Below are 23,008 nucleotides of genomic sequence, written 5' to 3'. Positions count from 1 at the left end.
AGGCTTAGGATTCGTTTATGGTCCTGTGTTCTGCCAGAACAGAGAATTCTGGTACCTGAGTGACTAGAAGCTTCTCTGATCCTTCTGCCACAATGCTGTCACATCTGCCTTGAATGAACCTTCCACACAAAGTGTTTTGTCCAAACATAGTCTGTAAGACGGCTTTTGTACCTCTTTGCTAATAGGTGTCTGTGACTTGGTGTCAATGTAACTGTATCACCTGGGAACAAGGTAGTTGGGCAAGGGACCCCAAACTGTCACCTACCTGTAATATTTGAAGTCTAAAACAAACACGAAAGTTGTGAGGGGCCATTTGGCTGGTACCTTTCTGTATCCCTGGGTAGGTCTGTCTCCTGGTCAATCCAATAACCATTCACATCTTGACTGTCTTCATGGTGCCTCATGCCCATCCTTCTCAGCATATGACCTTGCCACCACTTCAAGGACAACACTGAAACTGTAAGATATGGATATGAATTCCTACAAATGTATCTATATTTGTACCTGGACCTACTGCTTCCCCTCCTATCATAGGAAGAAGAGCCCTTTCTTTTGTTTAGAGATCATCCTTCTACATGTACTATAGATACCTTTCTCCATCTGGGAGCCCCTCTTCATTCTTCGAGAGCTGATAAAAGCATGTCCTCGTTGGCAACACTTTTTCTGGTATTCCCCACCCTACCCTATTTGCTGCACTGCTGGCTCTCTCCCTCGTGCCGCCACCGTGCCGTGTGTGCACGCGCGCGCGTGTGTGTGTGTGTGTGTCTATAATTAGACTTACTTAAGGGGTAAGTAGTAGGAGCTTGGAGTTAAACAGGCATTTATCCACGTCCTACCTCCACCCCTTATTTGGGGCTTGATTTGCTGAAACAAATCACTTGAACTTTCCTGAACCTGTTTACTAATTTGTAAAATGAACCCAGACTGCCTGAGTTCGGGTCTTGTCTTGGTCATTTAATAGCTGTCTAACCAGGGCAAGTTATGTAGTGTCTCTGTGTTTGAGTATCCTCATCTGTAAAATGAGGACAGTAACACTTCATAGGACCTCTGGCGGTTACATGGGTTCATGCATGTGAAGTAAACAGAATAGTGCCTAAGACATAGTTATCCTGCTCCTCTCTGTGAGCTCCCTGGGCACAGGGAACGTGTCTTAGCACAGTTTCTGGTGCATAGTAGGTAACAAGAATATATACTGAATCAGTGAAGGAATGAGGCCTGTCTTATGGGCCCCTCCAATTTGGTACCCCCAAATTGGCTTTATCACCCTCATCACTTGTGCCTCTGGAATGTCCGTGGCACCACCAGTCCCCACTGCCAGCGCCGAGAGACAGCCTGGGCTCTTCCCTCTGCCACCTCCACCCCATCTAATCAGTTAGCAAAACCCAACCACGGGATTTGCACGCCGTTGCCCCTGCCGTCCCACCTCACAAACTCAAACCTTGGGCGTCACTCCCATGACGGAGTTTGGTAGCCTCCTAACTGTGCTTCCTGCCTGCGAGTCTTGCCCGGGCAATGGTTCAGAAAACCCTAATCTCACTGTGGGTAAATTTTGTGCCCTCAGTCTCAGTTTCTTCACCCTTAGAATGGAGGTGGTGATGATAATAATAGCAACTGCTCCGTCAGATGGCTGTTGCCCTAGAAGGATGATTCACAGAAAGCCCCTAGCACCATGACTGGCACACGGGTGCTTGGTTAATGCCAGCTTTTATTATGAATATATAGAAGATAAACACAAATCTCTTGACCCGACACTAGGATCTTTTGTGATCTCTGGTCCCTGCTCTTCTAGTCCCTTCATGCCTCCTGCCATGAGCATCCTCAGTAAGGTCACAGTCCCTCCTGTTCCTCAGTCCTTCCGTGCTGTTTCACACCTCTCATCTTCCCCTTGCCCTCACTCAGCAAGGCAGACCCTAAGCGAGCCTGTCTGAAACCTCACTTCCTCTCCCAGTTCTTTCCTTCCCCTCTCCCAGACAGTTATCAGTCTCTCCTCTGCATCTTGTACATGACACTCTGAATATAGGCTATAAATATATTTGCCATGTGTGTATTAGATAAAAGTGTATTTAGAGTTGAGTTTGGTTTAGATTATTTAGATTAATCTGCTTAGAGCAGGGCTTTGACAGCTAAGAGAGGTGTACAGAGAGCAAGTGAGGGGGGCAGTCCCGGCCCCGCGCTCACCCAGAGCTTAGGCTGGTGGCACCTGCCAGCAGAATATGCAGCACTCTGGGGAGTTATAACAGAAGAGGTGGCACCAGAGAAGGAAAGTCTGAGAACCGGGCGTGGCTTACAAAGATGGACTTGGAGGAGATCCAGATCTGTTTGCTGTGAGCCACTGAAACCACCAATTTAACCATCACTGATGCTTGCAGTCTTTTTCTCTAGAGCAGACATTTTGCCATGCTGATCGTTCAAATGACAAGGTTTAATGCTGAGAGGGTAAGTAACTAATTGAACGTGTTAGGTACCCTCGCTTCATCCACGTTGTACATGAGGAGAATCTCCTTTGTCAGACCTTCCTTCCCAGATTGTCAGTGGACCAGGGAAGATTTTAAAGCAAGAACAGAGCTGGTCAATTTTATCGGATCATCTCTTGCTGGCTTTAAGTAACTATATTTCATTTAGTCCAGGGTCGGTCTGTCTTTGTTCAGACACCAGCATTTAACTTAATGTTTCTAATTGTGAGGATCACTTCAGACCGATCAGTTTCCAAGACCAGACATCATTTGCTAGATCTGCCTCCTGTCCTTAATAAGTACGTGACTGGCTTGAATATCCATTTAAGAGAGTGAAAAAATGATTTTGCAGAGCAGATTGAAATCTGTCATCTGAAGCGTTTCCTTGTCTGCCCTCTGGAGTAATAATACTCCTAGTTATTTTTAAAACAGGATGTCATCTATTTTCCAGTATGCATCCCGCAAATTAAATTGAGCTCCAGGATTACACAGCACCTAAACCTTGTCCTTGAGTTCTATAGCCATTTTTTTTTTTTTTAAGATTTTATTTATTTATTTGACAGACAGAGATCACAAGCAGGCAGAGAAGCAGGCACAGAGAGAGGAGGAAGCTGAGTGGAGAGCCCGACGAGGGGCTCGACCCCAGGACCCTGGGATCATGACCTGAGCGAAAGGCAGAGGCCTTAACCCACTGAGCCACCCAGGTGCCCCTATAGCCATTTTCTTTTTCTTTTTCTTTAAGATTTATTTATTTATTTATTTGACAGACAGAAATCACAAGTAGGCAGAGAGGCAGGCAGAGAGAGAGGAGGAAGCAGTCTCCCCGCTTGAGCAGAGAGTCCGACGCGGGGCTCGATCCCAGGACCCTGGGATCACGACCCGAGCCGAAGGCAGAGGCTTTAACCCACTGAGCCACCCAGGTGCCCCCTATAGCCATTTTCTAATGAAACTCTTTGAAGACAACTTTCCCCCACTCTCCATCCTCCCGTTCAGAAGTATCAAGCATGACAAAGAGATGGTGAGGACCTCAGACTTGGCCTCAGATCTTCCTAAATAGTTCCCTTCTGTTGTGCTTTTAAAAAATATTTTTATGTCCTAGCCTGAATATTCACATTCCATTTAGCTAGGGGTTTTCCATGTTACATAAACTATTTCCTATCTCTACATCTTGAGAGGCATTCAGGGCAAGCTGTACTGCTCTCGCAGCGCTGGAGAGCAGCTCACTGTTGGGAAAAACCACTCGTTCAGAGTCATTTGGAGATTTTGTGAACAAATTGCGATTCACCTTAAGATCTCCTGATTCCTCCTTTGTTAGCCCCCACTGCCTATTTTAAGAGGACCAAGAAGTATTATGCTTGGGATTGATTTTTAGTAAGACTTTTGCCACGATTTTCCACAATGAACACGGGAGGGGGGGTGGTGGACAATACAGGGAAGGAAACATACCAAAGCAGAAAGTGGTTATTTTACTGTGGTAAGACTGTGATACATTTTTTTTTCTTTCCTAATGTTTATTCTCCAAATTTTTGGTAATGTGATTGTTACTTTTATTATTTTTAAAATTGTTAACTGTCACTTAGCTCCATATATTCTATTTCAGAAAATATGTATAGGAATTTGCCTTTTTTAATGCCCTAGAATTATAAATATGATTGTTCTGTCCTGTGATTACTTTGGTGTGGTTTAATGTGGTATAGAAGGCTACTTTTTCCAAAGGAAGCTGCCTTGCAGTGCTATACTTTCATTCTTTATTTTCAAATATACTTCCACAAACTTCAAGATTCAGAAAGTACAAAGGGCATGCATACATAGATAATCTTCCTCCCACCTATCTTGTTCTTCTTCCCACAGGCAACTAGATTACTCTTTTCTTACCCAGCTTTCCAGAGGTAATTTACATACATGTGCTTATTCACACAGCAGTGGGGATAGGTGGTCTCTACACGCTGCTTTTGGAGCGCTCGCCCCTCCGTTTCAATCATATCCCTCTTCCAGGGCTTGCCTGCTTTGTCTTTTCTATATCCACTCCATACTCTACCATGAATCTTACACGTTTTTACACACACATGACAATCTAACCAGTCCTTTCTTGGATGGAGTGTTGGTTTTTGTTTTTTTTCTTTAGTCTTTTGCTATTACAGGTAATGATTCAATGAATAACTTGATACATTGTTTTGAATGTACGTTCTTTCATTCACGAGTGAGACTGAGGACACCTTCCTGGATGTAGGTTTGTACATTTTTGAGATTGCCGCATGTTCCAAATCGTCCTCAGTCAGGTTCGTGTGCTGCGCTTTTACCTGTAGCTCCATGCAGGCCCCTTTCTTCCTTGGTACCAGGATTCCTGCTGTCACTTCTGGTGTGACTGTGCTGTCCTTCCCCTTGTCTACCCTCTCAACTCTAAAGATGTGGTGAGCTTAGAAACAAACAGCCGAGCCGTTAGAAGTCCGTGTAAGGTAAGAGTGTGTGGTTCAGAGTCACAGCCAGAGCATTGTAAAGCCCTCGTACATTTCTTTAGCAAGTGTGTGTCGAACACCCAGCACGCTCACTCTTCTAGGCAGTGGGGACATAGTGAATGCTCGTATTCCAACGGAGGGAGAAAGATTATAAACAAATACACAAATAAGTGCCTTCTGGATAAATGATGATTTACTGGACTTTAATTTTTGTTTCATAGTTCAAATCAAACGGCCAGCATACTGCCAGATTACATCATCAGTTAGTCTCCCTTTGTATTTGGGGAAAGGGAAGGACAGAACGTGGACAGGGATCACCTCTTTTGAGAAGTAAACAAATGGGTAGTTTACGGTAGAATTATTAAAGAATACAAAACACTGTGAATATAAATAATGCTAAAAAGCACAAAATATCCAGAGATCTGAGCAGTTAAGTCCCTTAAGCTCTCTGGATTCAATATTTGTTAATAGGTGTTGCTCAAAAAGAGGGTTCTATAGGAGGGTCACAGCCGGGCCAGCTCTGGAATCGGAACAGGACACCTCAAGAGAATGCAGCCCTGGGAGCTCACAGCATGGCAAGAGGATGGAAGGAGTTAGAGGCCCCTACCTCCAGACGGGTAGGGGCCTCTGAGTTTCATCCCCCACCGCCCCCTGCCCAAGGCCCGCACAACACTGAACAGCTGCCCTGTCTGCAGCTAGGTTTGGGAAATTGCTGGGCTAAGCAGGCGAAGCAGACACCATGTCCGCAGGCTTTCGTAGGCGGACATGCTGCACTGAATCACTAAGCGAAGAATGTGGCATGTGGCATTTTCAGAGCACCATTTTTGTGGGACCAGTATTCCTTAGAACACAGGCTGAGAAAAATGGAGCTAGATTATTTGCACCAGTTCTTGTTTTTCTAAAATTATGGTCTCATCTGTTTTATTCTAATGCATTTTCTTTCCTTCCTTACAACAGCTGAAGTCCTCACTCTCCCCACCCCCACCACATCATCTCCAAACTGCTGTCTCTGCTTAAACATTCCCTTTGCTCCACTGCTTTCTCCCCCGGGGCTGTTTTTGTGGGGGAACATACCAGGACACCATTCCAGAACCTCTTTCTCAGAATTACGTAAACCTGAACATTTGAGAATTCCGTTTTTAAGAGGTAGCTGTCACCAGCTTAAAAGACGTATTATGTTTAAATCTGTACCAATGATGGTTACTTCTCAAATAACAAATATGTTTACTTATAAATACATATGTTTATAGAGCACATTTGGTCCTCATAATTTGAAGCTGATTATAACCCACTTGCTGTTTCCTCCAATGACTCCCGTGTGTGAGGTGTGGAGGAGCAGCTTTCTGCCTTGACTTCCTCCTCCTCAGCTCTTGAATCCCACAGACTGCAGCGCTGTGAAGGGGGCACCAGTTCACAAACTGGCAAAATCAAGTCACAGACTTGAGTTCTTATAGCTTAGTCTGTTTTTAAGCTAAAAAAGCTATAGTAAGAAATTATATTAATTACTAATAAACATTAAGTGTTAGTAAAATATCAAGAGATTAGTAGGTTTGAAAAATGAACTACTGACCCTACAAAAGTTGTTTCTGATGTGGAGTGGGATCATGGAAAAGAATGCCAACCAACATCATTTTTTTTTTTAATTTTTTTAAAGACTTTATTTATCCATTCGACAGAGATCACAAGTAGGCAGAGAGGCAGGCAGAGAGAGAGGAGGAAGCAGGCTCCCCGCTGAGCAGAGAGCCCGATGTGGGGCTCGAACCCAGGACCCTGAGATCATGACCTGAGCCGAAGGCAGAGGCTTTAACCCACTGAGCCACCCAGGCGCCCCCCAACATCATTTTTTAAGATGTATTGGGTCCATCTACCTGCACCTGTGAGCTGAGTTTTTATATACATCCAAAACCGCACTTGGGCTTTTCAGGGTTTTCATAATTTGGCTGGCAGAAAATAGGACAGTAGCTCTTAGGTGGAATATATTTGGTGTTCATATATAATTTATGTAATTTATGTAATATTTCTGTTAACAGGAAAGAAAGTTTCTCATATAAACTTTATCACCTAAGAATATCATTGGCTTCCTTCCCTAAGTATCTATATATGTTTTAACGTGATCTTTCTTAAAAGCTTTCTATTTTACAGTGAATTTGAAAGTGGAATCTTTATACCAGTATGCAGGGTTATTTAGAACTTAGGAAATCAGTGAGGATACAGCACTCTCTTTTGCAAAAATAGCATTTTATGCCAAATTCTTAGCTCTTTCAAAAATTCTCTTACCATTGTAAGTGGTGGATTCTCAAAAGTGAGCATGTGCTCAGCCGTGTTGCCAAAAACATGGCTCAGTGTTGGGAGGATTTGTTCGCCCGCTCCGGCAGCAGCGGCGGTCATGGTATGCTCTGTGTTCTCAACACCGGTAATAACTTCGTGAAGCAGAGCCGTAGATGTTATTGATACTAGCTCAGTTTTTGTTTTTAGTAATTTCACCTTATAAACACTGATGTCGTTAGCTGCTGTCCCATTTGTCTCACTGCTTTTACTGTCTTTGAAAAAGACTTTTTTTTTTCCCCCCTTTTGCGCTTAAGTACCACCTGAAGAGCGAAGCCTTTTCAGGCCTGGGAGACTGGCCAGTGCCCTTTGTCCTTCTGTTCACCTACTAAAAGGTAGTATTGTTAACCTAATTCAGCAGGGCCGTGACTCCGTATAAACACTCCTCAGTAGAGCTAGAAAGACTAATTGAATTGTACAATACATCATTTTCAGCAACAGTTTCAAGTGGACTGTACTTCATTTCCCAGAACACCATCAGGTTTTTTTCCCCCCACTTAAGATATTTAAATATAGCAAATATTTAGCCATGATAAAATATTTGAACCAATTCTGTTTTTCTCCACCGAACCTTGAGCTACATGAGGAGAGGGCCATGACTGCTTTATTCTCCGCTGATGCCTGCTGTGGTATCTATGTGGCATGTACCTGTGTCTCCGTGCCTCAGAGTGAGGCATTATGTATCCCTGCCAACTGTTATTTCCCGTCCAGTTAAGTAGCGGAAGATTTTGGCTAATTCTGGGTGCCTTTTTGTGAGCTGATTTGCAGAGACTGTGAACTTCACCACCTACGTAACTGCAGGACCCCCAAAGGATCACACAACAGGTACCTCAAAAATTGTTAATAAGGAGGGGCGCCTGGGTGGCTCAGTCGTTAGGCGTCTGCCTTCTGCTCAGGTCGTGATCCCAGGGTCCTGAGATCAGCCCGCTTTGGGCTCCCTGCTCAGCGGGAAGCCTGCTTCTCCCTCCCCAACTCCCCCTGCTTGTGTTCCCTTTCTCGCTGTGACTCTGTCAAATCTTAAAAAAAAAAAATGCTAATAAAGAAAAAAACGTGACTTTTATTAAGGAAAAAAACAACAATGCTTTTTTGTATCTCTTTATAACAAACTTTTGTATGAGTTCTATTTTATATTACAAAATACTAAATTACACAAATGTGTTTTAATCAACATATGATAGCCGTACATTTAGTTATCACCTATTCATATCGAAGGGTTCTCCTGGTTGGATCTGCTAGTGGTAATCCCCTCTGTCCCACCCTTGGCCATCAAGTGAATTTCTGTTTATCCTTCGAGTCCCTGAGGCAGTATAGCCTGCTTTGCCAGGGGCTCCCTTCTGCCCAAGAGAGCTGATTTCTCCTTCCTTTAAGCTACCGGAGGGCCTCATCCGTATTTCTTCTGTAGTAGAGGACAGGCTATGTGCTACATGCAGTTTTTGTGTTAAATATTTATCTCTGATACTAAATAGTGAGTCCCTTAAGGGTAAGGACTATATCCTATTTATCTTCATTAATACACTTCTAGCCTGGAATGTAAGGCATAGTGGATTTTCAATTTTCTTTTTAATAAGCAAAGTTTTTTTAATGTTGAACTCTACCATTACTCCCAGTACTAGAGCAGTTTTGGTAGAAACTTTTTAGAGAGGCTCTACCTTCCCTAAATAGAAACTAAGCCAAATCTACATATCATTAGCCAATCCACATCTGGTATCAGTGAATTGATATGTAAAGATTCCCCCAAATTCCCTACTTGTTACACATTATTTAAGCTACTCCTTCTGTATCTCAGATGCATTGTGTTTCTACTCTAATGACAATGACATTTTCACTTTTTCATAGTCTTGATGTTTACTACCAGAAATGGGTATAGAATTGGATGGATAGATTAGTCAGTCAGCCCAAGCTCGATGTCATTCTAAGAGCACTCCTTTCTGCTCACCAAAGTGTGTTTTTTCAGCCTGTTTTCTTCAGATTACATTTGAAGCTATCCTCTTATCCCTTTTGAATTCTGTAATATGTACATGATTTACCTATTTAAAAAAGGCTACTTATAAAAGTTGTACAGAATATACGTGTGTGTAGTTTTTAAAATGAAAAAAGACTCTTAACAGCAGTGTTAAGTTTAGAAATGATTATCGATTCACAGGAAGTTGCACAGATAAGGAGGGATCCTGTGTACCTTTCACCCAATTTCTCCCATTGGTTACATCTTAGATCACTTATGGTACAATATCCAAAAAAAAAAAAAAGTGGCCACGGGTATCGTGGGTCTATATAGTGCTGTGTCATTTTATCACATGTTGATTCGTGTAATCACCACCATAATCAAGATTCAAAATTAATGAATTCTTCTCCATGCCAAGGTTACTTTTACAAGTTCCCCGGAAGAGAGAAAGAAAAGACACAATTCATATTCAGTTACATTGTGGGCTTTTTCTCTTGGCTTGTTCAGAAAATAACGTGCCTTTGATATTTAAACTCTGGTTCCTACTTGGAGGAGGCGTGGCAAGCTTAATGAGTCGCCAGACTGACTGAGGAAGTTTGTTTCGTAGGTATCCAAGCAGGCCAAAGAGTTTCTGGAGTACGTGTACGAAGAGCCCCTGATCGACATCCAGCAGGAGAACCCCATGCTGTACCGGCACGCCGAGCCACTGGCCGCCGTGGTGCGGCTGCGGCAGCGGCTAAAATCTCTGCGAGCCTACCTGTTCAGCTGCCGGGCCGCCGTGGCCGAGGACCTGCGCCGCAGGTAGGTCACCGGGCCAGGCAGTTCCACTGGGTTTGCCTCTCACTCGGGGACGGCACTCAGATCATCTCCCCGGCCTTCCCAGTGTGCACCCTCTCGAGTTCTGCGCCTCTCCCTCTGGGCTCATCTTTGACTTTTTTCCTCCAAAGGCCTCTCTGGTTGAGCCCAGAAAAATGAAGGTAATTATCTCAGCATAACTGAAGGCTTGTCATGCAGGGAACTAGTTTCCCACAGCGGTGACAACTGCTCTTCCCCTTAGGTTCACTTGAGAGGATAATTACAGGTGTGTCCTCACTGATCACTTCCGGAGTGTTTACACTTTTCCTAGTTCCATTTGTAAGATGAGCGTGTTTGAACTGTACCATAACTTAAAGACATCTTTCAGTGGAAATAAGTGGATGGTGGTTTAGTTCTTACCTTCCATACAGAAACTGGCATGGGAAGTGGCGTGGGCGGTGGAGGCTGGGATGAAGGTGCACAGGCCCAGGATTCTGCCTTTTCGTGTCCCCATCCGTGCAGGCTGCTCTTCCGTAGCTTCGTTATCGTCGCAGAGTTCGTAGAACACACAAGTCCCTACCAGGTTCAGATCCTCAGCATAAAACTGAAGTTAAAATGTGCCTGCTCTCATCAGATTCCTTCTTTTACAGTTAGATTTTATGGGCATTTCAAGTCTCACCCTTGGCATATACGAACGAGCTTACACTTGAAATAATTGTTGATGGTATTCATGGGTCCCTAAAAATACCTTTTAATGTTTTAATAGAAATAACCAAAAGCATACCTTAGTCATGGTTTCTGGAGTTGAGCCTACATGCAAAAGAACCTTTGGAAAATACTAAAGTGATATAGTTTGTTATTTGAGATCTGGTTAGATCCAAAGAAACTGACATAACTCCAGCCATCTGAAGAAGACATTTTAAAAAGAACTTAATGTAGATAGTGAGGAATACATAATATCTAGACAAGCTCTCATAAAATAGTAATGAAAAGGCAGCTGCCATAAAACAAAATACCTCTCAGTGGTAGTCATTCTATTACCTAGTTGTTTTTCAGAAAGCACTAGAAATTGCTCAGGATTTATTCTTATAAAGGCTAGGCAAATCTTAATTTTAAAAGATCAGGGCTTTCCCTGAAAGGCAATAAGATTATATGTTTCTAATTTACCAACTAAATGAGATACAAGATTTTTAATGTTCAAAGTATGTTTGTTCTATTCACTTTTGGCTTTGCTCAGAGCTAGTTTTTCTTGTGCTTATACTTCTAGACAGTGTTAAAATCTACACATGGGAATCATATTAAATTCCCCCCCCCTTTTTTTTTTTTAAGATTTTATTTATTCATTTGAGAGAAAGAACAAGAAAGAGTGATTACAGACCGGGTGGAGAAGCATAGGGAGAGGGAGAAGCAGATCATCGCTGAGCAGGGAACCCACCCCAGGGCTCAATCCCAAGACCCTGAGATCTTGACCTGAGACACCCAGGTGCCCCTAGATATCTTTCTGACACAATGTTTTGCTTTGAATAAATATGCCACTTCAGCGAATACATTTAGAAAGTAAGTAGATCCTCTCTTCATTTGAATGACTAAGAATACCTATGCTGTTCCCAAAGTCTGGTGGTTTACCACTGTGTTTTGCCCTATGGCCAGACCACCAGAAAAGGAATGGAAGTTCTAGAAAGAAGATACTCCTAGGACTATGAAAAAGAAGATAGCAGTCTTTTTTCCTTTCCCTTCATTTTTCTTTCCTCATTTGTTCATGACCAAAACTCAGTAAGTTTTGAATGGAAGGATGGAAAGAAGGGAGGGATGGACAAATGTCTACTGTGTGTCACTTGAGACCACTGAATGATGGCTAATAGCCCAGTTTTGAGGAGGGAGTCAGTCTTTGGATTTTATTTCTTCCTTAGATGTCCTTTAACACAGTGTCTGACCCATCTGCAACCCTCAAAAATAATTCTTGAATGAATAGATGAACTAAAAAATAAGTCAAAAAAAATTTAGTTGGTTGTGTTTTGGGCATAAGTCTCAAATCTTTCCTCTCCTTTTCACTTTCAATGTACACCCTGGCTTGGAGTCTCAGGACCATTGCAGTATCCTTTCAACTAGCCTCACGTCAGTTTCTTCCCTCCCTCATTGAACCTTCATGTCAGGTAAATTATTAAGTACAAGTACGGAACTCAAGATCTATGCAAATCTACTCCAGTATGTTGGTCTACTGTCAAATATCTTGTACTTCAAACACGATTTAACTTACTTTAATGCATTCTGTTGTGGGAATTTTTTTTTTTTTTTACAACTGAAGTGCATACAATAGTGCTTATACGTAGTAAGCATTCAATAAATACTATTATCAATACTGCTTTACTATCCTAGAATGTTCTTATCTCTGGCTTTAAAAGTCTGTGTTAGAAGATTCCACTCAAAAGCCTCCGCTTGGGGCACCTCAGTGGCTCAGTGGGTTAAGCCTCTGCCTTCGGCTCAGGTCATGATCCCAGGGCCCCCGGGATCGAGCCCCGCATTGGGCTCTCTGCTCAGCGGGGAGCCTGCTTCCCCCCTCTCTCTCTGCCTGCCTCTCTGCCTACTTGTGATCTCTATCAAATAAATAAATAAAAATCTAAAAAAAAAAAAAAAAAAAGCCTCCGCTGATGCCCTGTTGACTAGAATCAGTCCCTTTCCTGTTCCTCTGTCAGGAGAGCAGTGAGCCAGAGGAAGTGAGTTAGAGAGCTCACTCTGGCCACAGGGCTTGAGGTTCCTGGGTATGTGATGCATACTTATTCATTCAGTTGTTGCATAAAAATGGGTGGGACAGGAGGTTCCTTAAGACCAAAGAATGAGATTCCTACAGAACCCTAAAGGAGGCACATTGATTTTTTAAGAAATTTGTTACTTAGTTTCTCTATACTTGTATGGTGTTAACATTTGGGTTTACCATGTCTTCCCATCCTGGCACACCAATAACAAGCAGTACTTACACGGGGCTGGTCTTGACTTATTTTAAATCTTTTTATTTTGAAATAGGACTATTTCTGGGATGCCTATACTTCTTACAGCTGGGCCGTACTTAGTATCATTTCTGCTGCCTTAAAGTATGCACTAAATAACCATAGGTCAAAGGGGAACCATTACCCACCAAATATGCTAAAATTCCTGTCACCAGAGGCCATCTCTTACCTTTTACCCTTATAAGGAGTCTGGCATTTTAAAAACAAAATTAGCCAACAGCACCCTTGATAGGAGAGGTGATGAACTTAGAGATACTATTTAAGGTTCCCTTTGTTTCACTCGGGAACTCAACATTTAAAGTAAAACTTAAACACAAGAACCTACTGGATAGAACATCTTATGTAACCTTGATAGAAATTAAAAGAGGAGTTGATGTGCAGCAGGGGAACAAAAGAGAGTAAGGGAAGCCGGTTCTTATCTAGTTGTGAAAGGCGTTTTCTCCTTGCCTGGTTTTTACCTCTGTATAGGAGTAGCCATTAATCCCCAGCAAGTAGGCCCAATGTGCTGAAGACCTGTCAGCACCATATAAACAGAAAAAAGCAAACTGTTAATATTGCTGTCGTGAGAAAACTGAAAACAGACTGATTAATCGTATTGGTGTTTCCCCACCAGAGAGCTAACGTCGGTCGTCGCCTTATTAGGGAAGTCACAGTTTGCTTTTAGGCCTTTCATTATGATGACCGCCCAGTCTTCATCCTCAATATTCTTGTGATTGTTGTTAAATGAATGCCTTGTTCTTGAACCCATACTGCAAATCTTGACTGGCAGGGATGATTAGTTTAGAAAAAGTCAGTGTCTTCCATGAAGTCTAAAATGTTTACAGTCCTGACAATTCACAGTTCCTGAGGACTCCCAGATGGTGACCCTGTTGGATTGGTTCAAGGCCCAGTTAACTTTTCACGAGAAGAGTTATTTACAGTATCCACACATGAAGGTACATGAAGAACTTTCTGGAAAATCTTAGCACTGTGAGGAGCAGCCATAGGGTAGTCTTTGGGAAGGACACTGAGAAGAACTGGTAGGGGGTCCCAGCCCTATATATCCCTCTGAAACACAGGAACAGTAGGATGTGTGTGTATATCACATGTCACCAACAGGCACCTCGGGGCCAAATTTGGCCCTCAGACATGTTTCGTTTGACCTTTCAGGAATGGTCTCCTGGCTTTTAAAGTTGTGAAATAGTTGCTAACAGCTAAATAACCAGGAGCTTTCATGTGTACCCAGTGAAGCTCCGTGGTGTCGCTGAGGAAATCAGGAGCTCTGATGACACAGGGCCTCCCTCCTTACCAGCTAGCAGCAGTCAGCACTAGGTCGCGGGCGCTCCACTTCGCAGAGTCTGACCTGCTCCTGTTCTCCCCAAACCCAGGGTCATTCAGTGGAGATTACGCTGTGGCCCTGTTTTGCTTCTCACCAGCCCCCTTCATTTATTTGTGGTGGTACCTGGGCCCATGTAAGATAATTATGGTTTTATCAATTAAAAAATATATTATTTGTTCTTTACAGCAGTCCTTCTCGATGGAAAACAGATGGTATTTAGAAAGAAGAGAAAGAGCTGTGACTCTGAGCTGCTACGTGACTTGCCTGAGGTGACAAAGCTGGTTAGCAGCAGAGTCCCGGCGCGGAACCAGGTCACTGCAGCTTTCCCCAGCACGTTTGCTGTTGGTAGTGGTGATGGCCAGAGGTCTCTAGACTCTTACAAGGAACCACTTCTAATTCTCCTAAAGCTTTGATCGGGGTCGTGTAGAAGAGTGCGAAGGAAGGCAGGGAGGTGGCAGATGGTGATGTCCCATGAGGGAGAAGGTGGGGTTGCTGACACAGGCACTCCTAAGCTCATGGTTGCTCAGTCAGCCTGAGAGCAAGGCATGACAACTGGCTTAACGTTTACAAGTCCATTTTCTCTAGGTCAGCATTTACTAGACCTTCCCATTTTACAGACCTGTAAATTTAAAACAGTATGGAGATAGCTAGGGTACCTGGGTCGTTCACTTGGTTAAGCATCTGCCTTCAGCTAAGGTCGTGATCTCAGGGTGCTGGGATCAAGCCCCACATCAGGCTCCCTGCTCATGCTAGCTTTCTGTCTCTCTGACAAATAAATAAATAACAACTTTTTAAAAATAATTAAAAAAATAGATTTTAAAATTCATTCTATTCGCTTTCCTTATTTTACCTTAGACTGCTAAAAACATCAAACTGACACCAGCTGTTTGGACTAAGATTTTCAGAAATTTAAGTCCTGTATTTTCTTCTGAGTGAAGTTAAAGTACACGATTCGGTCCAGGGAAAGACATTCTAGAAAATTAATGTGGATATCTGAGTGTTTCCCATTCTCTATCATCAAAATGTGATTTGGGGACTTGGATACCTAGTGCATCCAAAGTTCCTCTTGTGATACCAATTTAAAACTACTTTCTCTCCAACACTAGTTGATGTCAATAGGGAATAGTGTGCCTGTTCTCCCAGTTGTTTAGGGCGGAATTATGGAACATTTGGTCCTACTTATTTAAACAGCTCAACTTAAGAGTATTAAGAGAATACCAAATGTGATTCTGCTACCTTTTAAGCCACCTTTTCTGGTCTTTGGTCATTTCCTCGAAATTATAATTATATTCAGCATTAGTTCTCATTAAAATTTCAGCTTTGCCAAAAAGTGAGAAATTTCTATCATAAAGAATCTCATTTTTGTTAACATTATTTAAAAGAAATGAGTGTATGGGTGTGTATCCTATCAGACTGGCACTGCCAGATTTAGCAGTTTGCCCAGTTCCTATCAGTGTCACCTGATTTACCAAGACTCTGTTCCCACTCCTTCCTTTGTTAACCCCGGGGAAAGCGGTCTTTCTAGAGAGTTGAGGGGAGGCTAAATACAAAGGATGAAAGGTCCTTTGGCCATTTGCCAGCATCGTAAACTTCATAGACCCAAAGCAGCACTAATCTTCCTGCCCTCACTGCTGTCGCGAGCTGTCCCTGCTGCAGACCTCCGCATCTAGCTGACGGGCCCCCCGCCCCTCTAGCCATCCTGTTGCTTTGCCTTCAAAATACATCTACTCACCACCACCTCCACTGCTACCACCCAGGTCTGTCCTCTTTCCCCTGCATTAGTGCAGGAACTGATCTCCCCCTTCAGTCTGTTCTCAAACTACAACTAGAGCTAACATGTAGATTAGATGACGTCACCCCTCATCCAAAGGAATGACTTCACCTCTCACTGCGGGTAAAAGCCAAGGCCATGTGTGGTCTCCTCCCCAGTTACCACTTTGCCCTCATCTCCTACTGCCTGTCCCTTCATTCCTCTGTTCTGGTCACACCGGCCTTTTCTGGTCTTTGAGCAGGCTCCTGTGAGAGTTTCTGTCCTTGTTTTTCCTTTCCCCAGATAACTGCAGGGTTGCTTCCTTACCTCTCCTAGGTGGTTACACAACTGTCACCTTAATGAAGTATCCTTTACTTCCCCTCCCCCCACACACTTCCTGTCTTCTTGCTTATTACCAGATGACATGGTATTTTGTCTCTTTCCATCTCGGGCCGTCACCCGTGGATATGGAGTTTGGGCTTTGCTCCATTTCTGTAGCCGTATGCGGTGGCCTGCTTTCCCCACCAGATCTAAGCTACAAAACATCACGGCTTTTTATCTGTTTTGTTCACTGCTCTATCCCCAGGGCTTATACCTGACGAATAGCGAGGGCTAATCAATATTTATGGACTAAATTAGCTTATTGAATAAAATAGTGTTACCAAGTTTCCACCCACTTAATTTGGTCAAACTTATTTTATTAGCTTTTTTCTTTTTTTTTTTTTTTTTTAAGATTTTATTTATTTATTTGACAGAAATCACAAGTAGGCAGAGAGGCAGGCAGAGAGAGAGGAGGAAGCAGGCTCCCTGCTGAGCAGAAAGCCCGATGTGGGGCTTGAACCCAGGACCTGGGATCATGACCTGAGCCGAAGGCAGCGGCTTAACCCACTGAGCCACCCAGGCGCCCCAAGCTTTTTTCTTATTACAAAAAAGTACCGGTCAGTATAAAAAACAAAAATAAGAAAGCCAGCCATTATCTTACCACTTTGGTACATATCTTTTCAGACCTTTTCCTCCATAGATTATTTTTTCCCCATTAAAATGGTTTCATACTGTACATACTACTTTTAACCCAATCATTGCACTTGTTATACTGTGAACATCTTCTTATGCATGTCTTAAGCATGATTCACTAAACAAAATGGTGCTGTGCTGTGTGAGCATCCCTATGTACCATTGATCTTGGAAAAAGTAAATGAGGATATTATTTGGTGTACCCAAAAGCATGCATAAACTAATAAGCTGAGAGAGATCATTTCATAGCAATGCATCCTCTTCCCCTACCCTCCCCCCTCAAAAAATCAGACGTATTCGGTGTAGGGGTTATCTGTTACAAAGAGAAAAGATTGCATGCTGTTGGGAATTGAATACACTTAATTTAGGAGGCTGGCTTATTAAGACATATCTCTTAGGGGAAGCTAGTTCTTAAAACACAATCTACACAGCATGACTTGACATGTCTCTCCATGCGAGGACTGTCACCAAAATTTGAGATCTAATTGTACAATTGATAGCCAACAAAGACTAGTTAATTTTGAATTTTAGAAGAGTAAGCATTATCAGGACTATAAGTATATAAATAGCACTTAGTTTCAGTAAATGAATATGGCTCTTTGTTCTCTGTAAGATTTAATATTAGCCAGATTTGTGGCTTTGTTTTTCAATTTAGCTGATTAAAAGTGTCATTAGCTGCATTTGGGGCTTTAGTTTCAACAAATTACGAATCTATCAGGACTTCAAAACTACTAAAACACATGGAAGCAGCTGTTCTCATTCTACTTTAAGAATTCCCCTTCTCTTGGATGACTTCTGGAACATCTAAGGTTTTCAGGTCATCTGATCTCCTGCTCTAATAGCTCCTCCCCTTTCCCTCATTCTTAGAGATCTTATTTAGTAAATTATATTCCAATATCAGCAGTCTAAAAGGGAGCTACAGACTGCCCGCAAAAGACAGTGTCATTCAGAACTAAACAGATTAATAACTGTGAAAAGAATTCTGGCAAGCTACGTATTTTATTATAATGTACATATAGCTTTTTATTTACTGAAATCCTTCAGAAAATTAAAAAGTGATTTTATTCTGAGAGGCAATGAAATACACGGCTATTACCTAAAATCGCTTTCTAAGGGACAACAAAAAAATAAAACTCCGTGCAGTTAGATAAATTCTATGTTCTTGGAACTGTTAAAAAATGCTGTAAGACTTTCAGCTAGGATCTGTAACTGTGATACAGTCTGTCACTTTGACAATCAGACCTCAGAATAATCACAACCAAAATTACTTCACAAGTATTCCTACTCCGGGCTTTAGATTGTTACTAAGAAACTTAAGCACAATTTTTGAATGAGCAGGTAAAAGAGGCCCTTATTTCCCATAACTATCTGCCAAGATAGAATGTCTGATGCAATCTCCCTACTTTTCCAGCCAGTGAGATCAGCAAAATGAGGTATCTAGAGAAATGACCGAAGCTTGTTTCTTCCACAGGGGTTGCTATCGAAATATCTGCCTTTGATTTAAAATTGTTTTTCCATTAGCTGGGAGCATGGCTAGACACACGATTCCTGTCCACATTCAGCCTAATGTAATGATTTCAGGACGAGTTTGCAGCTCATATCAAGAACACCAAATTGCATCTCCCCGGGGATGCTTCACGGGGCTTTGTGCTGATTTCAGTGTGGGTGCTACTGCAAGCCTGTCAGCTCACCACAGATTACCCAACCCAGACCACATATTGTGGAAAACACAGTAATGCTGCATGAATAAATGGTTTTCTTTTTGAAGTTATTCTTTATGCACTTCGATCCATATTCTTCATTTAGACAGTTATTAGTTAGAATTGAAATTGGAGGATTTCCTTCAGTGATCAAGGTGTGTGTGTGTGTAGGTGGGTCTTTCAAACCTATCTCTTCCATGTGTTAACATATTTCCATTATAAACTTCTTTTCACATTTTAATCACTGGGTTTTTAAATGCCAGTTGTGCACCTCCAAGAACTGAGCTTCAGGGAAATGGTGATATTATTAAATCTTTCAAAATCCTGAAAAGCGTCTGCTTAGTTCAGAGTCTGACCTAGTCCCTCGTCTCTCATGAGCCTCAGAGCTTGGTGGGAGCTGAGTTGAAGTCCTCAGAAATTAGTTGGGTTAAATGAGTCTTGATTTATTTGACTCGGTGTCCTAAGTACAAAATGGAATGAGGACCCCTACCTTTTTTGTAAAGACTATTGCCTTTGATTTCATAGGAAATTATCTCTGCATTTTTAACCCCAACTACCTACCAGCTGCATAATATAAGGACTCTGAATCATATAGGAACTTTTTCCTTTTTAAATTTTCATTGTTTCTCACCTCTCATTTGAGCAATCTATAAATGAAGCCTAAGTTACCTTCTTGGTAAAGTAGAAAACATTGGCATTATAGAAATGATTGTGCTACTTGATTTCCATGATTCTTTAGCAGGTTTCTTCGTTGTTCTTTGGTATCTGAGAATTTCAATAGTGCTACCTGCCAGTGATGTCATTCCCTTTGATGGATGAGTGAAGTGTGGATTGGACTCTCTTAACACATTCGTCCTTTGGCTCTGATGTCAGAACTGACCAGATGAACTTGCACTGGCATGAGTGACGCTCTTCTGATGGTTGGCTTGCTGGAGAAATGATGTCAGATCTGATGGTCAGTAGCCCTGCAGTTCAGTAAGGTCACTTAATCACAGAAAACCCTAAACACAGCAGCCTTGTCAGAAGGCTGAAGGCAGCACCCTTCTGTAGCAAAGATCCTGTCTACCAGAGGACTGCTAAATTAGATTACTTTCAGGTAGTTTGTAGCATTTGGTTCCCAGTCTATTGACTTTTAGAGGGAACATTGGAGAAATCAGTAACTACCTTTTATAATATAACATTTAGTAGAAACTTGAAGCTATTCAATTAAGAAAATACAGGAGAGGTGTGTGTGTGTGTGCATATGTGTGCAGATATGTATATTGGAAAGAGCTTTCAGCTGGGCCCACATCCCATTTTCTCTAGGCCATTCCAGGGCCAGGCTCTGTCAGTCATCCCTACTTTTGTATCTATAGTTTCTCTTGTACTAGCTCTTTCACTTTAGCATGTAAATGTGCCCAAGTCTCTCTCAACTTTAAGAATCTTTTTGAGGCAGAAAACTTATTTGAAGAAGTAATAGCTGATACCTCTCTAACCTGGGGAAAGAAATAGACATTCAAGTCTAGGAAGCACAGAGAGCCCCAAACAAAATGAACCAAAAGAGAGCCACACCAAGACATATAATAATTAAAATTGTCAAATATTAAAGAGAGAATCTTAAAAGCAGCAAGAGAAAAACAACCAGTTACATACAAGGGAGTACCCATAAAACTATCCGATGATTTTTCAGCAGGAATTTTGCAGGCCAGAGGGTGTGACATTATATATTCAGGCAGGTAAACTGAAAAGAAGAAGGCTACAACCAAGAATACTCTACCCAGCAAGTTTATCATTCAGAATTGAAGAAGAGATAATGAGTTTTCCAACAAACAAAAGTTTAAGGAGTTTATCACCACTAAAACAGAGATGTTACAGAGAATTATTTAAGTGGAAAGGAAAAGGCCATAACTAGAAAAAAAAAATTATGAAGGAAAAAAAAATCTCACTAGTGAAAGCAAATACATAGTAAAGGTAGTGGGTTGACCATTTAAAAAGCTAGTATAAGGGCGCCTGGGTGGCTCAGTGGGTTAAGCCGCTGCCTTCGGCTCAGGTCATGGTCTCAGGGTCCTGGGATCGAGCCCCGCATCGGGCTCTCTGCTCAGCAGGGAGCCTGCTTCCTCCTCTCTCTCTGACTGCCTCTCTGCCTGCTTGTGATCTCTCTCTGTCAAATAAATAAATCTTTAAAAAAAAAAAAAAAGCTAGTATAAACCATAAGAGACAAAAATGGTAATATCAACTGTATATACTATATTAAGGGATACACAAAAATATGCAAAATATATATATCAGGTATATAAAACATGGGGGTGTGTGTTGGGAATGTAGTGCTTTTATAACATGTTCAAACTTAACTGATAATTTACTTAAAATAGACTGCCATGTACAAGAGCGTTATATGTGAAATTCGTCGTAACTACAAACCAAAATAGGTCCACAAAAACAAAGATAAAAGAATCAAACATAACACTACAGAAAGTTATCAAATCACAAAGGGAGAGAGCAAGAGAAGGAAAAACAAAGAACAGCTACAAAAACCAGCCAGAAAACAGTTAACAAAATGGTAATAAGTACATGACTGGGGCACCTGGCTGGCACAATTGGTTGGGCATTTGACTCTTCATTTTGCCTCAGGTCATGATCTCAGGTTTGTGGGATCACGCCCTGAATCAGGCTCCATGCTCAGCAGGGTGTGCTTGAGATTCTCTCTCTCCCTCTGCCTCTGCCCCTCCCCCTAGAATGCTCTCCCTCTCTCTAAAATAAATAAGTCTTTGTAGAACTATAAAGATCTTTAAAGATCTATCAAGAACTCCTCAAACTCAACGCATACGAAACAGATAATCACATCAAAAAATGGGCAGAAGACATGAACAGACACTTCTCCAAAGAAGACATACAAATAGCTAACAGACACATGAAAAAATGTTCATCATCATTAACCATCAGGGAGATTCAAATCAAAACCACATTGAGATACCATCTTACACCAGTCAGAATGGCCAAAATCAATAAGACAGTAAACAACAAGTGTTGTAGAGGAGGTGTAGAAAGGGGAACCCTCTTACACTGTTGGTAGGAATGCAAGTTGGTGCAGCTACTTTGGAAAACAGTGTGGAGATTCCTTAAGAAATTAAAAATAGAGCTACTCTATGACCCTGCAATTGCACTATTGGGTATTTACCCCATAGATACAGATGTAGTGAAAAGAAGGGCCATCTCTACCCCAAAGTTCATAGCAGCAATAGCCACAATCACCAAACTGTGGAAGGAACCAAGATGCCCAGGGCGTCTGGGTGGCGCAGTGGGTTGGGGCCTCTGCCTTCAGCTCAGGTCATGGTCCTGGGATCGAGCCTCACATCAGGCTCTCTGCTCAGCAGGGAGCCTGCTTCCCCCTCTCTCTCTGCCTGCTTCTCTGCCTACTTGTGATCTCTGTCAAATGGATTAAAAAAAAAAGAACCAAGATGCCCTTCAACAGACAAATGGATAAGGAAGATATGGTCCATATATAAAATGGAGTATTATTCCTCCATACAGAAAGGATGAATACCCAACTTTTGTATCAACATGAACAAGACTGGAGGAGATTATGCTGAGTGAAATAAATCAAGCAGAGAGAGTCAATTATCATATGGTTTCACTTACTTGTGGAGCATAAGGAATAACACGGAGGACACTGGGAGATGGAGAGGAGACATGAGTTGGGGGAAATCGGAGGGGGAGACAAACCATGAGAGACTGTGGACTCTGAGAAACAAACTGAGGGTTTTAGAGGGGAGGGAGGTGGGGGGTGGGTGAGCGTAGTGGTGGATAGTATGGAGGGCATGTATTGCATGGAGCACTGGATGTGGTACATAATGAATTTTGGAACACTGAAAAAAAAATAAAATATTTTTAAAAACAAATAAATAAATCTATCTAAATAAATGAATAAATGTAAATAGACTAAATGCTCCAATCACAATACATAGGGTAATTGATTGGATAAGAAAACAAGACCCATCTGTATACTGCCTACAGGAGACTCACTTCTGACCTAAAGGCACATACCAACTGAAAGTGTGAAGGAATAGAAAAAGACATTCCACGCAAATGGAAACAAAAAGAAAGCTGAAGTGGCAAGTACTTGTATCAGACAAAATAGACTAATTTTTAATTTTTTAAAGTCAAAATAGACTTTAAACAAAGAAGGACATTACATATTGGTAAAGGGATCAACCCAACAAGATGATATAATACTTGTAAATACCTATGCAAACAACATAGGAGCACCTAAG

General features: G+C 41.9%; 1 protein-coding gene across 9 annotated transcripts in view; it reads left to right on the top strand.

The window, feature by feature from the left end:
- PLEKHM3 (pleckstrin homology domain containing M3) overlaps window positions 1–23,008 on the top strand; it is a 179,403-nt gene that overhangs the window by 70,310 nt on the left and 86,085 nt on the right. For all 9 annotated transcript variants that reach the window (XM_047720887.1, XM_047720888.1, XM_047720885.1 and 6 more), the window contains one exon: window positions 9,784–9,977. In XM_047720887.1, coding sequence (XP_047576843.1) covers window positions 9,784–9,977 — 194 coding nt within the window. The remainder of the gene's footprint in view (window positions 1–9,783; window positions 9,978–23,008) is intronic.

Source organism: Lutra lutra, chromosome 3 (assembly GCF_902655055.1).
Source record: "Lutra lutra chromosome 3, mLutLut1.2, whole genome shotgun sequence".
NCBI lineage: Eukaryota > Metazoa > Chordata > Mammalia > Carnivora > Mustelidae > Lutra > Lutra lutra.
This window is presented reverse-complemented; position numbering and strand designations above follow the sequence as displayed.